The 20,188-nt window shown below is 44.6% G+C and overlaps 1 protein-coding gene across 1 annotated transcript in view; it reads right to left on the bottom strand.

Annotated features, from left to right (window-relative positions):
- Positions 1–20,188, bottom strand: part of nab (NGFI-A-binding protein homolog) — a 401,295-nt gene that overhangs the window by 173,005 nt on the left and 208,102 nt on the right. The window contains exon 3 of the mRNA XM_067136742.2: positions 14,446–14,583. Within this exon, the coding sequence (XP_066992843.2) occupies positions 14,446–14,583 (138 nt within the window). The remainder of the gene's footprint in view (positions 1–14,445; positions 14,584–20,188) is intronic.

Below are 20,188 nucleotides of genomic sequence, written 5' to 3'. Positions count from 1 at the left end.
AGTAGGTTGGAGGGTTCTGTCTCAGTATTGAAAAGCCTTGAGGTCACCAAAATACCAAAAAGACGGATACAATGTGGTCATGTAAAACCACTGGAAGACATTCACTCGGCCTGTAGTTTCCAACACACGCTATGCATTGTGAGACAAGTCCAGGATCATATCGTCGCTGCGCGAACAAAACCTCGTATTTGACAATGCTGTTCGTATCCATATTCCTTAACACTGATCACGCCTCCCAGCCACACATGAATATGCAGTTTGTCAGAACAATGTGCGTTGTGTTCATTTTCCTATGCTTATGTGTAAAGTAAAATGAACCTTACCGTACCGTATCGTACTATAGGAGTGTATGTTTGCATGTTGTGCTTCCGCACTCCTATTTAAGGTTGATTTTCCTTTAGCCTACACATTAGGATAGGGGAATGAACACAACGAAATTTTTTCTGATGGACTGCATATCCATATATGGCTCGTAGGCGTGACTTGTCTTAAGGAAAATTAAAGGATAGGAAGAGCATTGTGAGATACGAGGTTTTACTCGCTCAGCGACGATATCCAGACTCTCCAAATGGTTGCACACAATTAGGCTACAAGGAAGACGTCTTCCATCGGTAAACGATGTTTCCACAACGGTGAACAGTTCATCCCTCATAATATAGTGTTTACCTGTAAGTTAATATATCCTACGACGTAGAAGTGTGAACTTAATTTGTTTTACGCCCCTTCAATTGCTGTAAATTTTAAGAGATGCCGAGGTGTCGCAATTTTGTCTCAGAGCCAACGACACATATTTGTCCCTTTTAAACATGCTCAAATGCCAATGTCTGTTATATATGTGTCGTTTATAGAGTAGCACATTCTGGCTCGGTGAGGAAAGTAACAGAAAGCTACATTTCTAATTTCCGTAGTATACCTCCTCAGTGATGTACTTGTGGACAAAACATGACGACCTCGCCTCACACCACCACTCTCCAGCGGTAGCCTGGTGTCTATTAGCAGCTTATAGGATTTACTGTGTCTTCTGCAGCCGGAGTTACCATCTACTGCACTCGACACGTTTGGCAACCTCTCCACAAGGATCACATACAACTCGGTAACTCAGCAGGGTGCAGGGTATGATTGGTCGCTTGCAGCTTGCTTCCAGGAACTAAGACCGTCATGTTTTGCCCCCAAGTATATCTATGATGAGTAAATCCGGAACTGTTGGGGATCAAAGCACCCTTCGGGCTGAGTATTAGGCATTGTTGTCTGTGTGCAATTTTTCATTTCTAGATTGACTGTTATAAAATCCTAGCTGTTCTACCTGCCACTGACGGGTTAATGAATACCTTACGAAATAGATATCACTCACGTGGACCTAGATCAATCGGAGCTGATGTGGAAGCAAGTTTTCATCAATCACGACAATAAACTATGCATTTACCAGTTAATTCTTTGGCATGACGACTGAACAATATTTCTGTCAGTGAGTTCACCGTTGACAGGCTTAGAAATATCGTGAATGACTTCGTTATACAGTAAAAATATATAGGCCTATGGTGTATGAACGATGCAAAATGCATTTTTTTTTTTTTTTTTTTGCTAGTTGCTTTACGTCGCACCGACACAGATAGGTCTTAAGGCGACGATGGGACAGGGAAGGGCTAGGAGTGGGAAGGAAGCGGCCGTGGCCTTAATTAAGGTACAGCCCCAGCATTTGTCTGGTGTGAAAATGGGAAACCACGGAAAACAATTTTCAGGGCTGCCGACAGTGTGGTTCGAACCTACTATCTCCCGAGTACTGGATACTGGCCACACTTAAGCGACTGCAGCTATCGAGCTCGGTGAACTGCATTTTATAAACGTTTGTATGTATACTCTTTATATGGAACTAATAGGCTATTTCGGATACACTGACTGACAGTGACAATGCAACACCAAGGAGGAGTGGTTCGAAAGGGATGAAAGTTGGGGAAAAAACAGAGACGGCACGGACGAATAATTGATGTTTATTTCAAACCGATATGCAGGTTACACAATGCGCACGGCATCGACTCAGTAGGATGTAGGACCACCGCGAGCGGCGATGCACGCAGAAACACGTCGAGGTACAGAGTCAATAAGAGTGCGGATGGTGTCCTGAGGGATGGTTCTCCATTCTCTGTCAACCATTTGCCACAGTTGGTCGTCCGTACGAGGCTGGGGCAGAGTTTGCAAACGGCGTCCAATGAGATCCCACACGTGTTCGATTGGTGAGAGATCCGGAGAGTACGCTGGCCACGGAAGCATCTGTACACCTCGTAGAACCTGTTGGGAGATGCGAGCAGTGTGTGGGCGGGCATTATCCTGCTGAAACAGAGCATTGGGCAGCCCCTGAAGGTACGGGAGTGCTACCGGCCGCAGCACATGCTGCACGTAGCGGTGGGCATTTAACGTGCCTTGAATACGCACTAGAGGTGACGTGGAATCATACGCAATAGCGCCCCAAACCATGATGCCGCGTTGTCTCGCGGTAGGGCGCTCCACAGTTACTGCCGGATTTGACCTTTCTCCACGCCGACGCCACACTCGTCTGCGGTGACTATCACTGACAGAACAGAAGCGTGACTCATCGGAGAACATGACGTTCCGCCATTCCCTCATCCAAGTCGCTCTAGCCCGGCACCATGCCAGGCGTGCACGTCCATGCTGTAGAGTCAATGGTAGTCTTCTGAGCGGACGCCGGGAGTGCAGGCCTCCTTCAACCAATCGACGGGAAATTGTTCTGGTCGATATTGGAACAGCCAGGGTGTCTTGCACATGCTGAAGAATGGTGGTTGACGTAGCGTGCGGGGCTGCCACCGCTTGGCGGCGGATGCGCCGATCCTCGCGTGCTGACGTCACTCGGGCTGCGCCTGGACCCCTCGCACGTGCCACATGTCCCTGCGCCAACCATCTTCGCCACAGGCGCTGCACCGTGGACACATCCCTATGGGTATCGGCTGCGATTTGACGAAGCGACCAACCTGCCCTTCTCAGCCCGATCACCATACCCCTCGTAAAGTCGTCTGTCTGCTGGAAATGCCTCCGTTGACGGCGGCCTGGCATTCTTAGATATACACGTGTCCTGTGGCACACGACAACACGTTCTACAATGACTGTCGGCTGAGAAATCACGGTACGAAGTGGGCCATTCGCCAACGCCGTGTCCCATTTATCGTTCGCTACGTGCGCAGCACAGCGGCGCATTTCACTTCATGAGCATACCTCAGTGACGTCAGTCTACCCTGCAATTGGCATAAAGTTCTGACCACTCCTTCTTGGTGTTGCATTTGCTCTGTCAGTCAGTGTATTTATAAGCTGTTTTGGTCCCTTTAATATTGTTACGATATTGTATACTAATCAATTATATGTAGCATGGTGTAAAACTCATCTATCCCTGAATTTAAGCAATGAGTTTCGAGAAATTAGCTATAGCTGCTTTCCCGTGATGTAACAAACAAAGAAACAAATAAATGAGCTGGACTTACTTTCGACTTTTATACTCCTAATCCAATATGAAAAGAACGAAGGATCCCTTCAAGTTTTTCTGTCTGTTTATTGCTGTATAGAGGATGGTTGACTAGTTGTACTTCCTCACTAACCACCACCATGTAAATTAAGATAAAGATATTAAGACGAGCACACTTACCCGGTCCCCTAGCTAAAATAATTAACTACATGCAGTTAAAATCCCTCATCCGGGTGGGAATCAAACCCGAGTTCATCTGAACCGGAAGCCAATAACCTGACAATTAAGTCAAAGAGTTGGACATAATTATATTTATATATATGTTAAATTGAACATCCCCCATCAAACAGAAATTTTCGAAAGAAGAAGGCGAAATATTTCTATTGGTAATAACCAGTGTCGAAGTAACATGTTTCTAATAAGTGATCAAATTTTGCCAACAGCTCTTCTCCAGATTTAAGTAACTAGTCACCTATTTGCCTAGAAATAGAGCTATTTGAATATAAAAAATGACTCAGGGAGTCTAGAATATTTTGTATCACGGTCAGTGTATCGAGTAATCGATTCTCTGTTCGACCGCAAATAGTGATAACGGACAGGACGGTCGCGGACGGGGCGTGGCGCGTGTGTATTGAACTACCTGCAGCAGCGACTACACCACACTCGAGCAGTGCTACTGCAAAAAAGTAGCTGCGCTTCCCCTCCTGCTCTCCTCCCACCCTATAAACCAGCTGACGTCACCCGTCTCCAAGGAGATGCCGCTTTTTGTGTCTGTTTTTAAGTGGAGAGGCCAGCGGAGGTTTTGGTGCTGTGCCGGCTCGCGTATCATAAGCTAGCGAGCGTGTACCGCCGGCTGGCTATCGATCATGTCGGTACGCTTTGCGAGTGAAGCTGATTATCGCCAGGAATTCCAACAGTAGCACTTCTTGCACTGGGATTTAGTTAGGACCTTGAGACAAGGAATGAAACGCAATGCGATGCGACTGGTCTGCCCACTCGCAGTGCACACACACAAAGAGTGTACAACAAGGAAGTAAAACAGTATGCAGAAAAACTGAAGAACAAAGGACGATATACGTAGATAAGAACCTGACAAGGTGCACAGCGGTGCAGCAGGTGCTGACTGAACGACAAGGTGTCCGGACATTTCGTACCACGGACATTCCGTACCACTTGATTTTTGAGGACATTTCGTACCACCTAGGTCTTTGCCTACCTGCCAACATTTTCCCCGTAATCCCCAAATATTTACGCCAGGACAATCCGTACCACTTGATGTTCAATTTGAATCCCACTTCCACGCCAGCTGGCGTAATGAGCCTTACAGACACACTTTGGAAATCAAAAACAAAAATAATTAACAGCATTTGCTGAAGAAAACTTCTATATTATTTTAATAATTTCATTTTAAACTATACGTATCACTTACGTTTATATAAATATCATAAGGAAGTCGATTTTTTTTAAAAGTATAAATCCTCAAACAAAGCAATACAATAGAAATATACATCGTATTCGGGCGCAATGTGCCTGACGAGCATAAGGATGGATAATATTACTATTATCGTGAATAGTTATAAACTACTGATGAAGTGGCCGATAGGGGCTTGAAGGTCACGCGGCAACAGGAAATTACTGAAAGGTGGAAGTAGTTAGGTCCTTGCGAATGACGATTACGAGATAAGAATTAACACGTGTACCAGTCAAATCAGTTGCGCCCGACGGAAACTTAACATCAGTAGTGGTCACTCCGTGCGAAGGCTTCTGCGCCACTAGTGGACAATGGATATACAAATGAATACATTCATTAGGATATCGTTTTTACTTCTCACTCTCTCAAGTGGTACGGAATGTCCTCTCCTAAATATTTGAAAGTCATTAACTGACACTTCGCAGGTAATCAGCCGGTCAAGTGGTACGAAATGTCCGGTGGTACGAAATGTCCTAGAACCGAACGACAATGCAGGAGAGATATTGGAAGACTAGATGATAAACATTTCGAAGCTGCTTGACGTGACTATCCCAAACACTGAAGTATGCAGGGTTTAACTGCACCTCCCCCTGAACATACGACATAATGTTTAATTGAATCATAATACAATGAGCAGAGTGATTCGAAAGGTTGCGCAGAAACTGAATTAGCACATAGAAGAGTCGAAATACAGCAACTTTCGAATAGGAAAATATATTCTAGAACGAAACCTGCGTTAGAACAAGCCTGGGAATATCAGGAACGCCACAATGGACAATTTATTTGATTTATTTTTCCAAAATGCTCTATATTCATGAACAATTCAGAACTGACAATCATTAAAGTGATAGTGGTTTGTGCACACATGAAGTTAGACACCGGACACTGAAATGAAATGGCGTATAGCTTTTAGTGCCGGGAGTGTCCGAGGACATGTTCGGCTCACCAGGTGCAGGTCTTTCGATTTGACTCCCGTGGGCGACCTGCACGTCGTGATGAGGATGAAATGATGATGAAGACGACACATACACCTAGCCTCCGTGCCAGCGAAATTAACCAATGATGGTTAAAATTCCCGACCCTGTCGGGAATCGAACCCGGGACCCCTGTGACCAAAGGCCAGCCCGCTAACCATTTAGCCATGGAGCCGGACAAAAGTAAACTCGTGTCCTCATCCTGAGGTAGTGCAGTTCTTTTCAGGCACACCTCCAATGGAGGTGAGCTGTATGTACTATTTTAACCACACACCAGCGCTCCTGCCATTCTTAAATTTCTGACAGTACCGGGAATCGAACCCGAGCCTCCAAGGACGGATAATAGCACTAAACGTTACGCTATGGAGGCGGACACCGAATGCTATTTACATGAACTGTCGTTCACCAATTCAGTGTAGGTTTGTCCTGACGCAGGGTTTCGTCCTAGACTATACTGTACGTTCGTTCGTAATCTGTTTACCCTCCAGGGTTGGTTTTTCCCTCGGACTCAGCGAGGTATCCCACCTCTACCGCTTCAACGGCAGTGTCCTGGAGATTCAGACTTTGGGTCAGGGATACAACTGGGGAAAATGACCAGTACCTCGCCCAGGCGGCCTCGCCTGCTATGCTGAACAGGGGCCTTGTGGAGGGATGGGAAGATTGGATGGGACAGGCAAGGAAGCGGCCGTGGCCTTAAGTTAGGTACCATCCCGGCATTTGCCTGGAGGAGAAGTGGGAAACCACGGAAAACCACTTCCAGGATGGCTGAGGTGGGAATCGCGCCCACCTCTACTCAGTTGACCTCCCGAGGATGAGCGAAGCCCGTTCCACCCCTCGTACCACTTTTCAAATTTCGTGGAAGAGCCGGGAATCGAACCCGGACCTCCGGAGGTGGCAGCTAATTACGCTAACCACTACACCACAGAGGCAGACTATACTGTACGTTCCTATCCGAAAGTTGTACTTCAATCCCTCCATGTGCTACTTAAGTTCATACGGAGACTTATTAATTAAATCTCTTTGTTAGTGTTTGTCACACACTACAGTACGAAGCACCTGTAACCAGGAATAATAATAATAATAATAATAATAATAATAATGAAAATGAAAATCCACAGCCTGTTTCCAGTTATTCGATCGGGTCAGGAATAGAATTAATGAAGTCCCATCTAGCGGCGAGAGTAGGAAATGTGTCGGCTGCCGAAGCCTGTCGCACTCTTCTGGGGCAATGATAAATGACTGATAGATGAAATGAAATGTATTGGGGAGTGTTGCTGGAATGAAATATGACAGGGAAAACCGGAGTACCCGGAGAAAAACTTGTCCCGCCTTTGCTTTGTCCAGCACCAATCTCACATGGAGTGATGATTATGATGATGCTTGTTGTTTAAAGGGGCCTAACATCGAACGTCATCGGCCGGCCCTCACATGGAGTGATCGGGATTTGAACCACGGTATCCAGCGGTTAGAGGCCGGCGCGCTGCCGCGTCAGCCACGGAGGCTAATAATAATAATAATAATAATAATAATAATAATAATAATAATAATAATAATAATAATAATAATAATAATAATAATCTTCAGCATTCCAAACGCACGTGTTTTTGATTGCTGAAAATATTCTTCCTGACCTTAATACCACTTTAGTAAATTCATCAGGAGATATGGATTTGGGCCAGTTTTACGGCCGTTTGCCCTTTCTGATGCCAACCTTACGTGGAGTGATGCATTAGCTATTACATGTTTCTATGGTGTGTATTAGTACAGTGTGCTGTGTGTATATGAAGAGAACTGTATTGAGACGAATACAGATACCTGTTCCCCGAGCCAAGGGAATCAACCATACGCAGTTAAAATCCTCGACCCGGCTGGGAATCGAATATATGGACCTCTGAACACAAGACTAGTACGCTGACCATTTAGCCAAGAAACCGAACCCTTTGAGTGCTGAAAATATAAACACGAATTTGAAAATATTCAATGAAATGCCGTGTAGCCTCCGGAGAGGCCTGGTGCAGGTCTTTTGATTTGACTCCCGTAGGCGACCTGCGCGTCGTGATGAGTATGAAATGATGATGAAGATGGCACATACACCCAGTCCCCGTGCCAGGGGAATTAACCAATTATGGTTAAAATTCCCAACCCTGCCAAGAATCGAACCCGGGACCCCTGTGACCAAAGGTCAGCACGCTAACAACTTAGCCATACAGCCGGACAAAATATTCAATGAAAATGTATCTGGTGTACAGATATTCTCCATAATTAAAATACCGGTAAGTTGCATTTGAATGGCTTGTCTTAATAATGACTCCCCCTTCTGACAAAATTGTGCGTACGTCTCAGGACACAAACCACAGGACATCTAAATTTATGTGAAGTTCGGATCACAAGAACGGGACTTTTCATCTCGAAAATCACTCATATACTGACAGGGTTTCGAAGCACGACCACGTTGGTGAACTACATTATGCCACTGAGCTGCCACGCCTGTGGTTCGAAATTTATTTTCATCTTAGTTGTTTGTTAGTTAATTCAGATTTTAAAGTATGATGCGATGCCTGTTATTCATTTAATTCGAATATGATAGCCAAGTGGCACTTTTACTGGTTTCTCACCAAGGCGGCTGTGGTTTGAATCCCATCGATGCATGAGGGAATTTTGAAATGAAAATTCATATTACGTTTTGGAATTCAGCGTAAACCTGGAGGCCGCGTGCTTATGATCACGATATCAATAGTACCGAGCGAAGTGGCTGCGTGGTACGAGCTGCGTACCACTTGGTTTTCATTCGAGAGATAGTGTGTTCGAACCCCACCATCGGCAACCCTGAAGATCTTTCTATTCTCCTGTTTTTTCCATTCTCACGAAAGGTAAATTTCTTGCCAAGTTTATGCTGTACCTTAATTAAGGCAACGGCCGTTTCTTTCCCAGTCCTAGCCTCTTCCAGTCCCATCGTCGCTGAAAGTCTGATTTCGTGCGACGTTAAAAATCTAGCAAAAAATCATTCACATGAAACTACACACTAGATTGCGTTTTTTAATTCAGTGATCTCTTCAATGTCCGCCTCTGTGGTGTAGTGGTTAGCGTGATTAGCTGCCACGCCCGGAGGCCCGGGTTCGATTCCCGGCTCTGCCACGAAATTTGAAAAGTGGTACGAGGGCTGGAACGGGGTCCACTCAGCCTCGGGAGGTCAACTGAGTAGAGGTGGGTTCGATTCCCACGTCAGCCATCCTGGAAGTGGTTTTCCGTGGTTTCCCACTTCTCCTCCAGGCAAATGCCGGGATGGTACCTAACTTAAGGCCACGGCCGCTTCCTTCCCTCTTCCTTGCCTATCCCTTCCAATCTTCCCATCCCTCCACAAGGCCCCTGTTCAGCATAGCAGGTGAGGCCGCCTGGGCGAGGTACTGGTCATTCTCCCCAGTTGTATCCCCCGACCAAGAGTCTGAAGCTCCAGGACACTGTCCTCGAGGCGGTAGAGGTGGGATCCCTCGCTGAGTCCGAGGGAAAAGCCGAACCTGGAGGGTAAACAGATGATGATGATGATGATGATCTCTTCAATTCCAGTGATATACAGAGTGACACACGAAAAACCGGCCTCTGTACAGACTGATGCTGCCTCATTGCCACCCGCTTATTGTCACTTACTGTAGCTCTTAGAATGGAGAGGCTTGTAGCAGATGTCCAACCAGCTCTAGGACGACCCTAAACAAGATGGAGATCCAGTGTTAAGGTGCGACCACACTTGTATCAGATCACCGTATCTGTATCAAGATCGTGTATCAAATATGATACAGTGATGGGATCGGGGATGTCCCCGACCTATCTGTGTCGTGCGACGTAAAGCCAATTGTAAAAAATATATATTGCGAAACATGTTGACAAGACCAACGTTCGCCTGTTGCAACAATTTACGTATCAACTTCTCAGAACTTTGGATCATTCGTGTTCGAATATGCGCGGGCACAGCAGGTGTACGAACGTACGGAGGTCGATTCCTTTTTGCGTTTGCAACTGACCCTGTTGTACGCCACAATTTTCACCAAATCTTGTATACTGCTCTTTGCTGGTATGAAATTGCCACAAAACTTGTTTCCAAAAATGTCCCGCGTATCCTTAAATGAACCGGCAGACACGTATGCCTCCACTATTGCGATTCCTTGTTGAAGATAATACATCTCACTGAACACTTCAGACGTCTGAACCAAGTCTTCACACCGGGCGAGTTAGCCGTGCGCGTAGAGGCGCGCGGCTGTGAGCTTGCATCCGGGAGATAGTAGGTTCGAATCCCATTATCGGCAGCCCTGAAGATGGTTTTCCGTGGTTTCCCATTTTCACACTAGGCAAATGCTGGGGCTGTACCTTAATTAAGGCCACGGCCGCTTCCTTCCAACTCCAGGGCCTTTCCTATCCCATCGTCGCCATAAGACCTATCTGTGTCGATGCGACGTAAAGCCCCTAGCAAAAAAGAAAAAAACAAGTCTTCACGACATTCGTACTGACAGTGATGAAGTATCATATTTGCTACATATTCCTTTGGTTGTCGTTTAACGTGACCAACCCATATTTAAAGCTGCTCTGCCAATTTCTCGGAGATTTTAGGATGACGTTACTTACAATTGTATAGAGTTTGACCACAATGCGTAGTATCTACGTGGCATGCTCCGTATAAGTCGACGGAGGTCATGTTGCGGTATCAGGTCCCATTCTTCAATGAGAGCCTGTTCGATGTCTTGGAGAGTCTGGGGTGGAACAGGACGCCCACGAACACTTCTGTCAAGCCTATCCCACACATGCTCGATGGAATTAAGGTCGGGACTAACTCCTGGCCATTCCATCTCTTGAATGTCCAGTTCTCGCAAGACAGCTCTGGTGATGCGCGCTACACGAGCCATGGCATTGTCGTGCATGAGTACGAATTCAGGGCCAACACCGTATGCAGCAACCAACACATGGTTTAGCAGTATCTGATCGATGTACTCCGCAGCGTAAGATTACTACGGACAACGACAAGATCCGTACGGCCATCAATACTGATGCCACTCCACACCATCACAGAACCTTATTCGAATTGGTCACCTTCCTGGACAACATTTGGCATGTACTGCTCACCACGGCGTCTCCATACACGTTGACGTCCATCACGCTGTGTCAGGGGAAATCTGGACTCGTCTGTGAACAACACAGGTCTCCATTGGCGAAGTTGCCATTTGACGTGGGTACGGGCAAACAGAAGGTGAGCTGCGCGATGTTGCTGCGTTAAACGGGGAACTCAAACAGGACGTCTGGGTCATAAGGACACTTCTCTTAACCTGTTCCTTACTATCTGGTCAGACACCGTGACTCCAGTGACCCTCTTGAGGTCTTGTTGCAGTTCTCTGGCAGTTGCTGAACGACGCCGCAATGCACAGATGGTCAGATATCGGTCATCCTGTGGGGTTGTCATACATCCACGACCTTGTACAACCCTCCTTGTAGCGATTCCACAAGCGGTGAATAACTGACGGAGAGACATTGAGATCCACAGCAACACGATGAAAAGTCCATCCTTCCGGGATCAAAGTGACGGCCCTTGCGACTTGAACCTCGTTAAGATATCTCATGGGTGCTGGTTTACGTAGCCTACAACGTACTCATATGAATGCAATAGTCTGTGTACCTCACAACGGCACACGGACGCACCACTATTCGCTTTGTTTTGAGGGGTCATCTGGCAGTTTAATGCATGGCTACGCCTACAGAGGGAGTATGACTTCGATTTGACATACCCTGAGTAGCTAAGGTCTCAAGGTATACTGTACGACCATTGGAACCCCATCTACCAAATTAACGTTCACACACCAGACGTTACAAAACATGTACCCGTATTTTTTTGAACTATGCATATTTGGGCATACATATGAGTTGAAAATTAATACATCTAAAATAATAATAATAATAATAATAATAATAATAATAATAATAATAATAATAATAATAATAATTTCATGTGGTTATTGCTAACCTGGTGCAACCCTTGTAAGACAATTCCTCTGACAAGGGTGGGTAGCGTCTGCGATGTATAGCAAAAGCGTGTTATTGTGGCGAAGGATAGTCTAGTGTGCGGTGTATGAGTTGCAGGGATTTTGGGAACAGCACGAACACCCAGTCCCAGATCCAATGGGTTTAACCACAACCACTGGATATTTAAATCATTGTACCCGGCCGGGTATCAAACCTGGACCTCGAGGACCGAACGCCAAGGCGCTGATCACTCATCCATGGAGCTGGACTGTAATGTAATGCAGTGGAATGAAATTACATGATGCAGGAAATATCAATTTAGAAAAAAAGGAATTAGATGAATATAGCTATTTGGTAATAGAATAGCAAATGTTGGCAGGAGTAAGGACATAGAATGAAGAATAGCTCAAGAAAGTAACACGTTTCTTAAGAAAAGAAATTGACTCACCTCAATGGATGTTGGAAATCTTCCTAAAGCCGGACTGAGTGGTTCAAATGGTTGAGGCGCTGGCCTTCTGACCCCAACTTCTCAGGTTCGATCCTGGATCAGTCCGGTGGTATATGAAGGTGCTAAAGTATGTGGTTCTCGTGTCGGTAGATTTACTGGCACGTAAAAGAACTCTTCAGGGACAAAATTCCGGCACCCGCGCGTCTCCGAAAACCGTCAGAAGTAGTTAGTGGGACGTAAAAACAATAACATTACTGTTTATGAAATCTTTCTAAAGGCATTGGTATGGAGCGTCGCATTGTACGGAAATGAACAATAAAACATGTTCTGCCACTTTTGTCCACAGGGTGCGAACTCTGTCGCATATGTGGACTTGGTCCTGTTTACGGCCGGATGCAGGGATGTATGTTTCAATTGAGTATTTCTGTGTTCATTAGTAGTGTAATGACCGAGCTCGATAGCTGCAGTCACTTAAATGCGGCCAGTATCCAGTATTCGGGAGATAGTAGGTTCGAACCCCACTGTCGGCAGCCCTGAAGATGGTTTTCGGTGGTTTCCCATTTTCACACCAGGCAAATGCTGGGGCTGTACCTTAATTAAGGCCACGGCAGCTTCCTTCTCTGTCCTAGCCCTCCCCCCCCCCCCTTTGTCGCCATAAGACATATCTGTGTCGGTGCGACGTAAAGTAAATAACAAAAAAAAAAGTAGTGTAGTGTATTATGCTGTGTATATATGAAGAGGTACATAGTGGGACAAACACAGCAATGGGTTCCCAAGTCAAATGCGGCTAAAATCCTTGATCCGGCCGGGAATCAATCCCGGGTGCCTCTGAACCGAAAGCTGTGAAGGTGACTATACGGCCAAAGAGCCGGACGGAAATGAAACATGAATAACTGTTGCAAAAAGAGAGAGGGCAGTTCTTTTTTGCTACTTGTTTAACGTCACATTAACACATCGAAAGTTTTCCGCGACGGAGGGATGAGAAAGATTGGTTCGAATTCCGCCGTTGACAGCCCTGAAGATGGTTTTACGTGGTTTCGTATCTTCATACCAGGCTGTACCTTAATTAAGGCCACGGCTGCTGTCTTCCCAATCCTAGCCCTTTCTCATCCCTCCATCGCCGCAAACTCCCAGATTCAAGCTCACAGCTGCGCGACCCTAACCGCAGAGCAATTTGCTCGGTGAGAATACAAGTCCTTGAAATATAGTGTTACACAAGAAGGTAGAAACTGAGAGGGTTATATCGAATCGCAAATGAAGAAATACTCAACTAAGTTACTGGGAGGAGAATAATTGGACGAAATTTGGCCTGGAGAAAGAGATTGGTAAGAGGCATCATGAGACATCTAGGGATTACTGACTTGGTTTTCGAGGAAAGTCCGTTGCCGCGGTGAGAGGTATTCCATTTTTTAGTCTCGGACTACGTCAACCATAGACCTGCAACATTACAATGTCAGAGGTTAAGAGACAGTTTTACACAAGAAAACGGGAACGATGAACTTTGTTATTGTTGTTTGGTTCAGCGGTCAATTAAGTGGTTGACGCTGCCCACTATGTCGCCCAAGCTTGTGTAACTTTTTCATCTCTACATAATTATTTCATCCTATACTTGCTTTAATTTATTCATGTCTTGGTCTCCTTCTGCCATTCTTACCAGCGTCTGAGAGTGCATTTTATACTGCAAAATGTATCACTGTATTCTTTTTTCCTGGATTTACCCAATTACTTGGGGCCGGTACTCCGTGTAGATTAATACCAGTTTTGTGGCCGGTTACCCTTCTGGATGACAACCCTATGTGGAGGGATTTATTCACTATTTAGTGTTTCCGTGGTGGTTGGTAGTGTGGCGTATTGTATTTAAATAGAGATATGTTTTAAGACGAACACAAACGTCCAGCGTCGAGCTACAGGAATATACCAGACGCGACTAAACACCTTCGGCCTGGTTGGGTAAGTAATCGAACCTGGGGCTCTCTGAACCGAACACCACTACGCTGACGATTCAGCCAAGTATCCGGACCTTACAATAAGCATTAAAAGAGATCTGCTAAATCTAACTGTAATCTGAAGGCATGGAACTTACCTGGATTACTGACCCACTCCTGAAGAGCCTTCTGCAGACGCCGAACGTGCAGGGGTTTGGATGCCATGCCGACCAGCGCCATGATCTCCAAGAACTCCTCTTCACCAGCGTCACACAGCTGTTGCACGTCGTCGCCGCCTGTAATCAGTACGTAGGTTTCATTAGTAAACAATCCAAGTACTCCTGCCGATCAGGGTGAAATAGGAAGCTGCACAGTGCTTTAACGCTAGGAGCATCTCGCAAGTATTCGATGCATTGCTCATATTAGAAATAAATGACTGCAATATCACAATTTTGTTATCTGCAAAATGGCGCCGGTGGTTGAGTGGACAGTGTGCTTTCCTTACACCCAACACTACGTTTACGATCCTGGCCTAGGTTGGTGGTTTGTTTTTGTTTTTTGAGTTAGGAAGGTCTAACGCGCACAATGCTGAACATTTAGAACTAGGTGTCCATCCCGGCTACTGTTTTTAAAATCGCAATTTGAGATGCGACAAGTAAATCTCGCCAACTGGTTAATGTTGATAGTATTTATTTATTTATTTGTTTATTTATTTAAACATATACCACCAACAGAGATATTCTCCATACACAGGTGGATTTTATAAAACATAATGGACATTATAAAGAACAGAATTTGTGAAAAAATAACAAGAAAATAGTATTCAAAATATGAAAAAGTAAGAGAAAGAGAAAAACGAACATGAGAATACAATAAATTAAGTACCCGGTACGCTTGTTGTTTGCACCAGCATATACTGTATATGTCCGCCTCTGTGGTGTAGTGGTTAGCGTGATTAGCTGCCACCCCCGGAGGTCCGGGTTCGATTCCCGGCTCTGCCACGAAATTTGAAAAGTGGTATGAGGGCTGGAACGGGGTCCACTCAGCCTCGGGAGGTCAACTGAGTAGAGGTGGGTTCGATTCCCACCTCAGCCATCCTCGAAGTGGGTTTCCGTGGTTTCCCACTTCACCTCCAGGCGAATGCCGGGATGGTACCTAACTTAAGGCCACGGCCGCTTCCTTCCCTCATCCTTACCTATCCCTTCCAATCTTCCCATCCCCCTACAAGGCCCCTGTTCACCATAGCAGGTGAGGCCGCCTGGGCGAGGTACTGGTCATACTCCCCAGTTGTATCCCCCGACCAAGTGTCTGAAGCTCCAGGACACTGCCCTTGTGGCGGTAGAGGTGGGATCCCTCGCTGAGTCCGAGGGAAAAGCCGAACCTGGAGGGTAAACAGATGATGATGATGATGATATACTGTATAAATATTATTATACAGAAATACAATTTTTCTAACATAATATTTTAACGAAAACATGTTATACCGGTTTTTTATTTACACTAAATACTAAATGATACAACATTTGATATTTTAAAATCAGAAGATGTGTGAAACAAAAGTTTCCACATGATGCATGAAGTCTCGAAGAGTCATTGTAAAATGTAAGGGGATGGATTCACTATTGCGTGTTTCTGTGATGGTTATTGTATATAGATTAGGAAATGTGTACAGTAAGACAAAGACACACACGCATTGCCCGAAAAAAAGGAATTAAACCGTAGTCTACGTAGTTAAAATCCTCGACGCAACCGGGAATCGAATCCAAGGCTCTTTGAGCCGAAAGCCGTACAATGCTCATCATTCAGCCCAGGAGTCGGAGCAATTTATCCCTTAATGTACAAGGATATACCGTGGGTTTCAACTACTGTCGATGAATACTTCAGAATAATGTTATTGGCTTTACGTCCCACTAACTACTTTTACGGTTTTCTGAGACACCAAGGTGCCGGAATTTAGTCCCGCAGGAGATCTCTTATGTGTTATTAAATCTACCGACACGAGGCTGACGTATTTGAGCACCTTCAAATACCACTGGACTGAGCCAGGATCGAACCTGCCAATATGGGATAGAAGGCCAGCGCCTCAACCGTCTGAGCCACTCAGCCCGGGCCGATGAATACTTAACGGGAGACTTTATAAATTGCATAACGTCATTAAACAAAATATACACTGCCGCAAATTAATTTTCAATATCTTAAACATGTGTTTCAATTTGAAAGGTGATGCAGATGGGTTAGAGAAATGATTAACGTTTACTGATCAATTATTCACTTCCGAAGTATGAGAGTGTGTCAGCAATACTCTGACACTATAAACATGCTCTGTATTGTTCCTTGCACAGACATGATCTCCTTGGTAACTACATGCGGCAGTAATCTAGCATGCAGATAATCATACAGGTAGTGAACTTCGTTGTGGGGGATCTTGTTGCACGCTTCTTACATCACTTTACTTAGTCTACAAGAATTCCAGGCGGTTTCAAAGAATGAGTAACGGGTTGACGAATCGTAGCCCATTATCCTGTTCATGGCATGCTGAGTAGCACGGACAGGTTGCGGGCGAGTATTATCTTGATGGAACACTACTGTCCGACTCGTTGGCTGAACGGTCAGCGTACTGGCCTTCGGTTCAGAGGGTCCCGGGTTCGATTCCCGGCCGGGTCGGGGATTTTAACCTTAATTGGTTAATTCCAATGGCACGGGGGCTGGGTGTATGTGTTGTCTTCATCATCATTTCATCCTCATCACGACGCGCAGGTTGCCTACGGGTGTCAAATTGAAAGACCTGCACCTGGCGAGTCGAACCCTTCCTGGGATATCCCGGCACTAAAAGCCATCGACATTTCATTTCATGGAACACTACTCTCGAGGACAAAGGTAACATTTGGATTTTTCCGTATCGTGTAGATGTCACTCTACACAGACAGGATCTTGTTTTGTAAGTTAGATACTTGCCGTCCTACACATAGACAGTGGGATAAGGATGGTAGAATTGCAGAACTACTGTTTTATATTTTCTGTATGTGTGCATTTCACAGTAGAGCCTATCTTGTTGTGTCAAATCAAGAAATGAAATAGACATGGGTGATTATTTCTTATTTATAAATGCGTATTGCTAGATAACTTAAAACGGGGGCGTGATTAGCACAGTGGCTTAGCTCCTGACTTTCTACCTAGAAGGCCGAGGTTCGAATCCCAGTCGATCCAAGGTTGAGATTTTCATCTCAAGAATCACGTGGCGTCAGGTAGGGCATCCATGTTAAACCCCCGCCCAAAACCATATTTATTGTTATATCAAGCGAGCTGGCTGCGTGGTGCTGATCGTGTACCGTACGTATCTGTAAGCACGCATTCGAGATACGGCGGGTTTGAACCGAACCGTCTGGGTCGTTTGTTTTAAAGATGGTTTCTGTGGTTTCTCATTTTCACACCAGACAAATGCTGGGGCTGTACCTTAATTAAGGCCACGCCCACTACCTTCCCAATCCTAGCCCTTTCATATTCCATCTTTGCCGAAAAATTGTTCAACTCATTGCATAATAATAATAATAATAATAATAATAATAATAATAATAATAATAATAATAATAATAATAATAATAATAATTCCCCTATCGAGCGCGTTCCAGGAGCCGTATAGGAAGGGAGGGCACTCGCTAGATTGGCACTGATTTTGTTAAGATTTATTTTTTAGTAGATAATTATTGTTTAATAAGATTTCCGGAGGATGTGAGGGAAATAAAATACCTCTTGTGGACGAAAAACAGGCACAGACAGAAAACATCTTGAAGCAACCTCTAAGGCTCAATACCTTAATGTCGATGATGATTTCCCCATTCTCTACAACTTACTAGCATGATGGCAACGACAGCTAACAAGCAACTACCGGTACCCCAGGCATTAGTAGATTTACTGCATTATCTCGTCATCGGATTCTATGAGACTAAGAAGATCATGCAGAAATGTATCAGAACTTCCCAAATCTCTCCGCCCAAAGTGCAAATATGTTATCTTTAATCATCAATACTCTTCTTAAAATTGTAAAGCTAAAGCACCTAACAGACACACTGGACAAACTCAATATCCACATTTGAGCACTCCAAGAATACACTGATGAAACTTATTTTGAATCAGGAAGCTACAGAATCTACAAAGGCAAATCATCAATCATCCTCCATAACAAACAATTACAATTCGGCACCGAATTTGCAGTCAGAAGGAATATTACAGGCTCAGTTAGATTTTACATCTCCTTTTTAAATAAGTTCACTACTATCGAACACATCAGGGAACAAAACTTATAGGCCTACACTAATCGATGCACGTGCACCTACCAACAATTACAACCAACGAGACTCAGAAGTAGAGGACTTCTAGGAACCGACAGAAGAAACTGCTACCAAAAATCCAAAACACCACAGCAAAATTCAGCTGAGAGACTTCAATGCCCAAATTGACAAGAAACGAAATTCAGGAGCACTCTCTTTACCCTGTTCACACGAGATTCAATAAAGCTGGAGAAAGATTAATTGGCTTCTGCGATAATTTCGATCTAAAATTAATGTCAACACATTTTCTGGCGCTTCCACTCAAGAAAAAAGCATGGAGATCCCAGAATATACATTTAGGAGAACTTGAACTAGGTCCTGTGCCCATTTCCGATAAAATATAAAAATATATTGTGAATATTTAAATTTAAAAAACGAATCATTGACTCCGACCACCACCTATCGCTTACCAAAATGAAGTTTTAACCCAACAGACGCAAAACACAAAACGATTAGAAATCCACAAACTGACCCGTAATTTCTTAGACAAAACTTGGACACTTTCTTTGCAAATATCCCTTAAATGATTCTCCTTTCAACTGGCTAGAAATCAAAAACACACTCTTGAAAGCTTCCCAAAATATCAACATACCCCACCAAGAAACGCAAACAGATGGTGGAATGATACCTGTGACAGGGCCAAAGAACTTAGAATAGGGCTCGGCAAAACTGGACTTCCCATAAAACTGATCAAAATTGATATGAATTCACCAAAATATAGAAAGAAAACTCAAAAAGTAATCAGATCCGGAAAACGGGAATATGATCTAAACAGGATGGCAGAAATCGAAGAAGATTTTAAGGGGAAAAAACACACGGAACTTCTACTACAGAGCAATCAGAGAAGAATCATCAAATTAACAGGCACCTAGTCTCTGCTTCAAATTCCCAGACGAGACTCAGGAAACAGACAATAAAGAAAACTGTAAACCCATAGCAAATTATTTCAAGGACCTTTTAAACTATGAATGCCCGAAAGAATAACTGACTGTCGAAAACTCCACACAAAACCCAGACTAGGACCACCTCACCTCACCACATTAAAAGAAGTCAAACAAATAATCAGATAACTGAAGACAATAAAGCACCTGGTGAATTGGAATCATTGCTGAAATGTTCAAAATAGATGGTGAAAAACTGGCCCAAAATATTCCAGAAATCTTACAGGGCCTATGCCATACTGAAGAAATCCCGAGGGCTGGAGATGTGCATTAATTCACCCACTTCTCAAGAAAGGGGACAAATGAGACATTAATAACTACAGAGAAATTGCTTTCTCGGTCATCCATAACTCTTCTCTAAAGCCATTCTAAATACACTGACTGACAGAGCAAATGCAACACCAAGGAGGAGTGGTTCGAAAGGGATGAAAGTTGGGGAAAAAAACAGAGACGGCACGGACAAATAATTGATGTTTATTTCAAACCGATATGCAGGTTACACAATGCGCACGGCATCGACTCAGTAGGATGTAGGACCACCGCGAGCGGCGATGCACGCAGAAACACGTCGAGGTACAGAGTCAATAAGAGTGCGGATGGTGTCCTGAGGGATGGTTCTCCATTCTCTGTCA

Source organism: Anabrus simplex, chromosome 1 (genome assembly GCF_040414725.1).
Source record: "Anabrus simplex isolate iqAnaSimp1 chromosome 1, ASM4041472v1, whole genome shotgun sequence".
Lineage (NCBI taxonomy): Eukaryota > Metazoa > Arthropoda > Insecta > Orthoptera > Tettigoniidae > Anabrus > Anabrus simplex.
Note: the sequence above shows the minus strand (reverse complement) of the source record. Positions and strands in the feature narration are given on the sequence as shown.